General features: G+C 44.4%; 1 protein-coding gene across 3 annotated transcripts in view; it reads left to right on the plus strand.

Moving 5' to 3' along the window:
• Window positions 1-744: 744 nt before the first annotated feature.
• The window catches only part of trim54 (tripartite motif containing 54), a 42,007-nt gene continuing 30,500 nt past the window's right edge, over window positions 745-12,251 (plus strand). For all 3 annotated transcript variants that reach the window (XM_080453073.1, XM_080453074.1, XM_080453075.1), the window contains exons 1-3: window positions 745-1,114; window positions 1,328-1,467; window positions 6,108-6,286. In XM_080453073.1, coding sequence (XP_080309199.1) covers window positions 1,060-1,114; window positions 1,328-1,467; window positions 6,108-6,286 — 374 coding nt within the window. In that variant the 5' untranslated portion in view covers window positions 745-1,059. The remainder of the gene's footprint in view (window positions 1,115-1,327; window positions 1,468-6,107; window positions 6,287-12,251) is intronic.

The raw sequence follows: 12,251 nt of genomic DNA on the forward strand, positions 1-12,251 counted from the left end.
ATTATCAGGGCCCCAAGGTGGGGCAGGGCCTTCAAAAGTCCTCAATTTAAAATGTTATTTTGGTCCTCAGTTTTTAAATTTGTACATAGATATTAATGACAGAATCAAATAGATGAGAGTGAAGATTTGATCCATCAAAACTGTTACTGGCCCTCTCCCCCTCTCAAAGGCAAACTATTGCCTTTACATTTGACAGTATTTATGCAATTGCTTTAACAGCTTTTCTAGTCTTCTTCTAATCGGATTGAATCAGGTCTCCACCTAAATAACTAAATTCAGTTTTATAATGAAAGGAAATACTTGATCCTCCCCTAACCATCATGCACCATGTCATTGTTTCCCCCCAAATTCCAGATTTTATGGCCATATAGAGACAGTTGGATGGTGCTGGATTGCATGGCATTGCATGGCATCTTCCCAGCGGCCAGCCTAACAGAATGCTCTTTGGATAGTAACCCAAGCCAGAACAAACTCCAGTGCTAAATTTACCCACAGACAGCCTGGTCCATTTGTGTGTGTGTGTGTGTGTGTGTGTGTGTGTGTGTGTGTGTGTGTGTGTGTGTGTGTGTGTGTGTGTGTGTGTGTGTGTGTGTGTGTGTGTGTGTGTGTGTGTGTGTGTGTGTGTGTGTGTGTGTGTGTGTGTGTGTGTGTGTGTGTGTGTGTGTGTGTGTGTGTGTGTGTGTGTGTGTGTGTGTGTGTGTGCACGTGGCACCAGCGCTGGAGGGTCTCAGCAGGGCACCGAATAATTGAGGGATAGTGAAAGCATCGACAAAATAGCTAGAGGAAGAAAGACAGAAGAGATACAGACAGAACTTCAAACAGCACATGACATAACCTTCACGAATATAGTAGGGTAGAGCAGCTAGACAGGTGGACAACAACTGACAGTTAGTGAGTTAGGGAGTGACCACTGTTGGATTCATCTACATTTACTTGTGAGAGCAACAAAATTAGCACTGGGGACAGAAGCATCCAATAAGAACACTGCTTTTACTCCTGAAGACATCTACCGCGACGAGGTTTTAACGTGACGTTGAAGCAGGCCACCGGCGGGAGCAGATGAACTTCGCCCTGGGCTTCAAGCCGCTGGAGGCAGGGGACTCGGGGCCCGGAGGTAGGACTGTCAACCGTCATGGAATTTTACTTGACTATTGATATTGTCATACAAATAATTACATTTTTAAACTTACATTTCTGCCTTTTAGGCTTTGTAAACCAGAATAGCACAGGGCAGATATGACAAATAACTTCAATGACTCACAAAACTGGTTCCAACAATCAAAATAAATAATCTACTGTGGCCAAAATGTAAAAAAAAATGTGACAGGCCTGCCCGGCGGTAGAGCCATGGACCATCTGGAGAAGCAGCTTATCTGTCCCATCTGCCTGGAGATGTTCTCCAAACCCGTTGTCATCCTGCCCTGCCAGCACAACCTCTGTCGCAAGTGTGCCAATGACATCTTCCAGGTGAGAGTGCACGCAGGCACATGCGCACGTGTGTGTGTGTTTGTGTGAGTTAAAGAATTTTCAGTCAGTCATACAACAAATTAACCCTGACATCCCTATAAAAAAACATTCTTATCATTATACGTGAACATGTTAAAGTTGTACAATGCAGAATCCCAAATAACGATTTTTAGCAACCTCTGCTGGTCACTACCGTCACTGCATACAATTTCCGTAATCCTCGATTACCCAGAATTCCATTCGTTTTCACCGGAAGCCGGAAGCGTTTCAAAAAGCGATCTTTTAATTGTTTTATACTATCTACGGATCGTTTCTCTTAGCCAGTGGAGCATTAGTTACCATGAGCTGTGCTTTCTTTTTCTGTTCTTTTTCGATCTTCCAATCCTACATTCTCTTAACATCAGCGTGAGGTTCCTTTTTGCTATTACCGCGGTAGTTCCTGGCCAAACAGGAAACCGTTGCGGTAGTTCCTGGGGACGTCGGCCACGACGTCATGACGTTGGCCAGGAACGTCATTTTCCCGGGAAAGTCCCCCCCTTCACCGTTCAATAGAAAATATATAAATAAAAGGCTTCCGGGGGTGAAATTCATGGAGTGGGTGTTGTGAAACTTTTGCCACTGACAAAAGATATACAATTTAACTTTAGTTTTGTTGAAAACGTTACCTAGTATTACTTTAACAAATGCATTTTTTTCATAGCACACACGCACATGTGCACACGCGCAAGCACACACAAGCGCACACACACACACACACACACGCACGCACGCAGCACGCACACACGCACGCGCATACACGCACGCACACACACACACACACACACACACACACACACACACACACACACACACACACACACACACACACACACACACACACACCTGTATGATTTCCACCCAGTTGCCTCCACCCAGTTGCCTACATTACTGTTTATTCTGACTTGCGGCCATGTTGAGTGCCAGTGTGGAGACTGATGGTTCTGTGGGGATCAGGCAGTTGCTGCTGAACCCAAGCAGCTGTCTCTGTTCTGGGCAATAGAAGAGGGAACCCAAACGCTTGTCTGGTTGTCTGTCCAGTAACAATGAGCAGTAGAATGATGGCAGCGCAGAGGCTGCGTGTCAATTTGTGACAAATAGGGGCCTGTTTCAGTGTTCTTGAACAAGTTACAGAACCAACCGCATTAACCACTTGAACCCTAGCATCCCTCTCCTGGGAGAGCTGGAGAGCTGGAGAGCTTATTGATTGGCTATTTTTGGAGGAAGGATTTAGTGTAGAGGGGGAAATGTAGCCAACCCTGGTCAACTAAGTATTAGTTTACAAAGTATAGAGGATTTAAGTGTTTAATACATTTGGATACAATAAGAGCTTTCAGATTATGTTCTGTAAGAGGGTTGGGGCATTACAGATATGAAATTTGGAAAACATTATGTTTACACCAGATGGCACAGGTAAACATTGGTGATTGACTAATAACTTGCTCCAAGTCTTTGAATGGACTATTGCTTTTTGCTTCAGAAACAGTCAGATTGGAACTTTCTGGGCATTTAAGAAATCTAGATCTTAATAAAAAAGGGGGGTTAGCTCCTGATTACCTCGACATACTAAGAGTGCTTGGATTTCCTGCTTATTTTGACCTTCCCCCTCCAAGTCGTCTCTTTGGTTTAATCTGAAAGAGACATATATTGTTATTAAGCCTTATATTGTCATCATTAATCATTTGGCCTACATAAACGTTGACATATGGTACTAGGCCAACACAGTGACTTTTCATAGATCTACACTGCAGAAAATGTGTTCTCCCATCCTTTCTAAGTCAATTAATGGGGTTATGGACTTCGGACTTGACTTGCAAAATTAAAAAAATCATATTCACATGTTGAATGGTACTATAGTAATGGCCTATCAAACATTTCAATGGGCAGAAAAGCACTAGTAGGTTATGTCTTGATTTGACACAGGCTATTTGGAAATTTACTTTAGACTTGCCCTTCATTACTTGTGACTTGAAACTCAAAGGTTAAGACTTGAGACTGACTTCTGTAGCAGTGTTCTGTTGTGTAGCAGCTACGCACAAACCACATGATACTAGAGCTCTGTGTTTTCATTTCTTCGTGTCAGAGAATAGTGAACATGGTCTGTAGAAATGTACACCATGAACTCACAACACTGTCAGCTTTTAAACAATTATTATCAAGGCATTTTTGTTTTATTAGTCAGTTATGTGGAGAGAGAAAGGATCAAAGGAACCATATTGAACCCATGACATCATCATTTGGGTGCTGTTGCAGTCCACAGGGCACCCCATATTGCTGTGTAAATGTGTGTGTGTGTGTGTGTGTGTGTGTGTGTGTGTGTGTGTGTGTGTGTGTGTGTGTGTGTGCGCGCGCGCGCGTGCGAGCGAGCGAGCGAGTGACATTGCAGTTTTGTTTATGTAACTTTGCTCACAGATAATAAAGCTTATACATTCTGAACAGGTGTTACCAATGATACAAATTAAGTTTGTGTTCCAATCAGGTCAAAGAGTCATGGTGCTGTTATTGTCCATATTGGCTCACTGGAAAGACGCTGCTATAATGAAACAGATACTAATACATAATTTGTAACATCTGATGTAAAAGTATCCTATAGCCTACTATGTATGTCAATATGGTATTGACATGACATGTTCTATTAAGAGATCTAATTCTGTAGTTTTGTTGCCAAGCAACTACACAAATACTTCCCCATGGCATGAGCTGGCTCATCAGCTTAGCTAAACATCTGAGAGGTTTGTTTGCAATGTGTCAAACCTGTGTGTTCATTGGGTCTGTGTTGGGGCAAGGGCTCAACCCCGAGGTAATGTTCAGTGGTGGGAAAAGTACTATTTAAAAAAAAAAAAAAAAAAAAAAATGTAATTTCTTTCTTTTTATTGGATTTAATTATTTTCTCTTTCCAAAAGAAATATAAAAAATAAATGAAAAAATTTATTGAAAAAACACGGCCTCGTCCACATATTAGGAGTCACCAGAACCAAGGACGGGTGTTTTTGATGAATCTATCATGGTTAAAATGGAATTTGAAGTTATAATGGATTTGTATAGGAAGGGGGCGTGTCTGATAAAATCAATATCAAATATCTAACTACTGAATCAAGCAACTTAAAAACTGTCCGGGGTGCTCACAAAAGCCTGAGTAGACGATGAAATGACCCAATAAAAAAAAAAGGTGAAATATCCCTTTATAATTCCTTTAACAGGTCCGTTCATGAAAGTCCTTGCGGTCTTGTTTCCAATGAGGGCCTGTGAGCAATTAGGGGTTAAGAGTCTTGCTCAGGGACAAATTTCATTTCATCGACACATTTGCTGGTCTGGTCTGGAATCGTACCTGGGGCAACCAGGGCCTCTGGCTCCCTAGGCGGGCTCACTAACTCACAACCACTTTAACTCGGTTGTGAGTTGGGCTCACAACCACTTTAACTCAAGATCCACAATATTATATCATACAATACGTTTAGTTACTACAACCCTGTCACATCATCTCACGGCCCACCAATGGCCCGTGAACCAGTGGTTGAGAAAAAAAACTGCCTTTTAGTTTCTTTCCTTAGCTCTTCCTTCCTCTTCAATTCTCCCCACTTTTATAAATCAGGCATCTATCTATCTATCTATCTATAATCTCTCTCCCTCTACAAAGTAGGTTGTTATTGATTCTACCATCTGAGTGTATAATGTCTATTTCAGACATATTCAATCAATGCATATTACCCAATGGCTAACCAACCCCAAAATACTGTATTTTAGCATAAGGTCACAGTTGGTAAGGTTAAACATATTAGTAACACTGGTCTGTATTGTTTGTTGTTACATTTCCTTTATTTGTTTAACTGTACTGTAACTTCTTCAACCTGTAAATAAATGCATGCCCTGTCCCAAGGCACTGTTGGCTGATGTGAATTTGGTGTGGTTAAGGGTTCGTGTAAGGATCTGGGGATGGCCTACAAACATGTCCGTCCGTCAGCCAGACAGTGGACATTCCACTTTCCCCATTGTATTATTATTATTTGTAATCAGACCCTGCCACTACTACAAAATAGTGACTGCCACTACAGTCACTACTTTGACTGTATGTCCGGGAAGTGCTATTGTGCTCTTTTTATGTGATATCACCAAATCACCACTCCCTACACCAGTGGTTCTCAACATGATTTTGAGGGGGTCCCCAGATGACAGTGAAGTGACAATTTAAGTAACCTTTTTTAATGCCAAAAAAAAGACAATAAAAAGACCATTACTGCATCAAAAGTAATCAACAAACTATACTATAAAAACTGGTCAAACATTGGCCAAATTGTGAAATAATATAAGAAAGTTTTGAAAATAGACGATCTACAAGCTCACTCAACTGTAGATCAGCTATTTTCACAATATTTCTCTGTGGAACCGAGTCAAAATAAATGTAATGCCTCAACTCCTACCAAGTGCTTGTCAGGGTGGGGGGTCCCCAGTTCAAATATGATTATTTTGGGGGTCTCCAGTTCAAATATGATTATTTTGGTGGGTCTCCAGTTCAAATATGATTATTTCGGGGGGTCGCAGCCTGAAAAGGTTGAGAACCACTGCCCTACACCACCCTACCCCAACTTACATCTTTCTTTACCCAGGCAGCAAACCCTCTGTGGCATTCTCGTGGCTCGTCCAGCATGGTGTCCACCGGGGGTCGTTTCCGCTGTCCATCGTGTCGTCATGAGGTTGTAATGGATCGTCACGGCGTCTACGGCCTCCAGAGAAATCTGCTGGTAGAGAACATCATAGATATCTACAAGCAGCAAGAGTCTTCCAGGTATGTGTGCCATCATTTCCAAAGAATATTATTATGTCACACATAGTTGGAACAAACGTCAAGAGGACTAATTTTAAGTGTGATTAAATTACTTTAACCACCTGAACCCTAGGATCCCTATTCTGGACATAATAGGTGACTTAATTTAGCAGGAAAAAATGTAGAACAATTTGAATTGCCTCTGTAGTTGGAAATGTGCTATACAATTTAACTTGCCTTGCCTCAGATCTGTAATTCAGCTTTCTCACAAACATGGACATTCTCTACTGAGCTAGTCTATCAGCTGGCTCACTCCATTGAAGAGTGCTGAAGCCCAGTCATGTACTCATGTCTTTACGCAGTAACACAAGTAAGTGAAAGAGAGAGGGCAAAAGTCTTTATGGTATGTAAACACTGCGGTCAGATGAGTCTACCAAAACATAACCTGGTACCGGGTTTGCCGATGGCTCTAACAGGGCTCAGATATTGTAACTTGAATTGAGAAGGGCTTTGGGCCAAAATCTGATTATAAATAGGCATGTAATTTACCTCACTCAGTCACTGGCAATTCATTACATACCATATTCCATATTATATTAATTGTTTTGTATTGTATTGTATTGTATTGTATTGTATTATTTGATACATTAATTAGGCACCTTTTCAATATCTGGTATAGTAGGTCAGGGTAGTGGGTGGTTAGGGATCAAACCTGTGCCCTTTCTGTTACAAGAAAGACTATAACTGCAAGTCAACCCATAGACAAAGCGCCTGGAGTAACGTAAGTAAGTAAGTAAGTGACGTGTCAAGCCTGTCATTTTCCAGAATAATAGGCATACCTGTCAAAGCTTAAGCTACACTCAACTTGATCTCTGGACTACACAGCAAAGGAAAATATGGAGATGCCGGGTATTGAATCCAGGGCCTCATACGCTCCACCACTGAGGTACATCCCTGGGGAACTGATAAACTGCCAAGATATTTTCATCATCTGTCTAACAGCAGCCAACAGACAGACTGATGTAAACATGATGATATTCAAGTGGAATGGCTGATGATTAGAGACAGAACAGGCTTTGGGGCTATTCATCAGAGCAAGAACTGAACTGAAAGAAAGAAAAACAAATTCTCAACTGTGTCTTTACTTAATACTTTATTCTCATTCACTCTACAGTATCTCCCATGGTATTGTTGACTACAAGGCAGGTGAAATTGACAGCTGGCATACGTGCAGCTGTAGTTCACTTTCACTTATATGTTGCTTTTTTTTTAGATCACCTCCATTCTCTCTCTCCTCCATGGGGCAGCCATAGCTGAATGAGTGGAGAGCCTTCCTGGGAATCAGAAGGTCCAAGGTTTGAGCCCAGGCCCTGGCAATGTGTTGAAGTGTCCCTAGCCAGAGAAGGTGATGCTAGTTATGCTGGATGATTGGACCTGGTATGGGGTGCCAACTAGAATGGCTTCAGTTTTTGAGTAGCAGGAAGTTGTGTTTTATACTCATCTTTATCTCCTCCAGGCAGTGAGTGTGTGTTTTTTGAGAAGGTGTGTATTTGTGTAATATAATAGATGTTTTTAGAGCCATTGGTACATGGCCAGTCTGGAGGGAGTGGTTTATTACTTTGGTGATCAGGGGACACTAGACAGGGCAAGATTTGGGCTGCGGGAAGGGGTGTTCAGGGCACAGGTGGAAGGAATCTTGCTGATAAAGTCCATACTCTCACTGTGTGATGTCAGTGAAGTTAGGACAGGTGGAATGGAGGAGTTGGAAAGAAGAGACCGGATGGTGTCTACTCATTGTGCGTGCGTGCACCTGTGTGTGTGTGTGTGTGTGTGTGTGTGTGTGTGGTGTGTGCGTATTTGTGTGTGTCCACTAATTCTTCCGAAGAAAAACACTGTCCTCCGGAGTACTCCGGAGGACAGTGGATGGGGGTAATATATGCACAAAACATATGAAATGACATACAGTAGTTGTCATCCACGTATTGGAAAAGTATTCGAGGAGTGGACGTTTGGCAGTGATTAGTCCAGTGGTTTGCAGTATTAACTCTAGACTCATGCACACAGTCACAAACACATGGGCAGGGGCAAAAACATAAACTGTCTCTTTGCAGCCAGGCGGAAACAAGTCATTGTATGTTTAATATCAAATACACAGCAACTGGTGGTATACGGTATATTGTATGCTATTGCAATAATGACTGCCCACCAATAGAGGACAGTATTGCATTTCATTACTGACAGGCATGGTGTACTACTCCTGTATGTGAGAAGGATGGCCTACCTGTACTGACTATACACAGGTTACTGTTACAAGACCACATTTAATTTTCATTTATTTTCAAGAGTCAATGTGTAAAATGTACACCACAAAGTTACTGTTTGGGCTTAATCTTTATTATTATGTTTGTTAATAACCCTGCACATAGACCTCTTTAGTGTTGACAATGTATTGCACTAGACCTTGGGAACAATGCAAGTTGGGAATGCATTCCCCACCCAGTTATGCAATATCTGTTGTACCCATTGTACCCATCTGTGACTGTGACCCTTTTGCCCTTTTATGCCCATGGAGATACCTGATGTTATCAGTATATGCCCCTATATGGGCAAATCTATATGGACATATATGGGCATAACCACATATCGATGGCCAAAATGCAAAACCTCCTATCTGAAAAATTAACATTGTTGGGAAAATGAAAAAGAAAACTACAAAATGTTGTATCTTTTTTGCACAATGCTATTTTTTTATGATACCCATCACATAATTCACCGTTTCTGGATTTCTGGATTATATTACAATATTATATGTTAATTACACTGATCTCATATTGCAAATGCAGATAGGAGGTTTTTCCCCACTTTTCCTGGATAATTCTGCAGATAGGAGCTTTTGCACCGTGATGTTAAGTGATTGCATAACTAAATAATGATAAATAGTACAGGCTGTAAATACATACATTTACAGCTGCAAACAGTTGCATCAGTGGTGTGGTCTAGGTTTGTTTTCTGAGGTATACAATAATCATTCCCTGCACGAGATGCGCGTGGTCGTGGGTATACGCTAGCACATTTTCAATGGATGAAATGGTTAGTAGACGTATACGCTTTTTTCCAAAAACAACAACAATTAGGTGGACTACAAAACTGGCCCAGGCACCCCTCGACATAATCCCCCCTATACCCTCAACTCCACCACCTGAAATACCCCCCCACTCCCACAACCCCCATTCCCCCCAACCAGCACAACACACCCCCCAAACCCCACCCACCCAACCCTCACGCCCTCCAACTCCCCTAACTCATACAACTGGATCACCAACCTTGTGTCCGGTGTGGATAGTGGAATAGTATGTAAGATCATTGAATGTCTTAAAGAGCCTATAAGCAAGGAGAAAAGACGGATGCCTTGACCCTAGAATCACCACAGCCAGGGAGGAGATGAGAGCAGCACACAGGGACTTTGTCGCTGACCAAAAAGGAGAGGGTCTGAGGGAGAAATATAAGCGGAGGAAGGAGGAGCTATATCAAGTGTATGCAACTGGAACAACGGGAGCTGACCCAAAAGATCAGGGACATTAAAGAGGTGCATGTTAACCAGAAACATGGCAAGAGCTGGAAGCTCATCAATGACATTTCTGGCAGAAGCTCTTCTCAGACTTCCAAGATCTGGGGAGAAAGCGCAGAGGAACGAGTTGAAACATGGTACCAGCACTTCAAAACACTCCTAGGAAATCCTCCTTCAACCGAAGAAGAGGATGATCCGAGGATGATCCTGTCTTCCATGACCTTCCCAAACCAGACGGTTCACCATGGATGAGTACCAGAGGGCCAAGGCTACTATCAAGTGAGGCAAGAGCTGCGGGGAAGATGGAGTGACAGCAGAGGTTCTGATGTATGTGCCCATAGACGAGGTGGTGTTGGATTGTATCAAGCACACATGTCTAGCAAGCTGCCGAAGCTGTGGAGCAAAATGATCATCGATCCAGTACCAAAGTCAGGCGAACTCACCAAGGCATTAGCCTGAGCTCACAAGTTGCCAAGACGGCTAACAGGAAGATCCTCAACCGGCTTAGACCCATCTTAGACCCTGTAATGAGAAACTCGGGCAGATGCTGGTGCTGAGGAGGATACTGGAAGGAGTAAGGAGCGGAATCTTTCAGTGGTGATCACCTTCATGACTTACAAAAGGCTTTTGGCACCATCCACCGGGGGAATCTGATGAACATTCTCCGGGCCTATGGAGTTCCTGAGAAGATGGTTCAGATGATGGAGACAAACTACTCGAGGCAGTCCAGGACTTCTAATAACCTGGGCCTGGACTGCTTCAATGGAACAGGACCTGAAGGTCCGGGGGGCACTTGACTGGAATGCCTTGCATGGGATGAGGAGTGTGTGGAAATCAGACATGGGAGAAGACCTCAAGAGGCGGCTGTTCGTATAGCTACAGTGGATTCAGTACTGCTGTATGGGGCTGAGACATGGACCGTCACAGCACAACAGGAAACGGCCTTGGATGGAGTCTACACAAGAATGCTATGAATGGCACTAGGAGTCACATGGACGGACCACATCAGAAATGTGGTCCTCTACAGGAACCTACCATGGGTCACAGACAAAGTCAGAGAGCGAAGGATGAGGCAGGGCACTGCGTCAGGGACCCATAACTAGTGGCAAGCAAACTAACACTATGAGAGCCAACCCAGGGCAAAGCCAGGAGAGACAAGAAGTGTACCACCTACGTAGATGCACTTCGGTGTAACAGCTTAGCCAACAATACTGTAGAGCTCAAGACCCTGATGCTAGATAGGAGAGTGTGGAGGGCAGCGATTCAGTAGTCCCAAGTTGGTGTTGGCTTGACCACACTCACACATCGCAAAGACCCTATTCTATATGATATGGCCTAACTGACCCATGCCCCCCTCAACATAATCCCCCCCATACCCTCTACCCCCAACTCCACCACCTGCAATACTCCCCCACTCCCACAACCCCCCCCCCCCCCCAACTGCCAGCCCACACCTCTCCACCTCCATAACTCAAAACCCCATCCCACTTCAGGGGTCCCGAGTTGGTGTTGAATAGACCACACTCTCGCATCGCAAAGACCCTATCCTGTGTGATCCGGCCTAACTGGCCTATGCCCCCCTCAACATAATCCCCCCCATACCCTATACCCCCCAACTCCACCTACTGCAATACTCCCCCACTCCCACAACCCCCCCCCCCCCCCCAACTGCCAGCCCACACCTCTCCACCTCCCTAACTCAAAACCCCATCCCACTTCAGGAGTCCTGTGTTGGTGTTGGCTAGACCACACTTTCGCATCACAAAGACCCTATCCTGTATGATCCGGCCAAACTGGCCTATGTCCCCCTCAACATAATCCCCCCCATACCCTCTACCCCCCCAACTCCACCACCTGCAATACTCCCCCACTCCCACAACCCCCCCCCCCCCCAACTGCCAGCCCACACCTCTCCACCTCCCTAACTCAAAACCCCATCCCACTTCAGGAGTCCTGAGTTGGTGTTGGCTAGACCACACTTTCGCATCACAAAGACCCTATCCTGTATGATCCGACCTAACTGGCCTATGCCCCCCTCAACATAATCCCCCCCATACCCTCTACCCCCCAACTCCACCACCTGCAATACTCCCCCACTCCCACAAACCCCATACCCCCCAACTGCCAGCCCACACCTCACAACCCCCATAACTCAAAACCCCATCCCACCCCCAAATCCCACCCAACCCATTACCCCCACTCCCAGAACCCCCGGTCCCCATGCCCCCAACCAGCACACCACAACCCCCAAACTCCACCCACCCAAACCCTCATGCACCCCCCACCCCATACCCCCCCAACCACCACCCACACCTCCCACACCCTATAACTCCAAACCCCATCCCACCCCCATACCCTCATACCCCCCAACCGACACACCACAATATTTTCACAGGGTTGTTGGCTGCCACGGTGTTC

This window comes from Gymnoscopelus braueri (genome assembly GCF_963280865.1).
Source record: "Gymnoscopelus braueri genome assembly, chromosome: 16".
NCBI lineage: Eukaryota > Metazoa > Chordata > Actinopteri > Myctophiformes > Myctophidae > Gymnoscopelus > Gymnoscopelus braueri.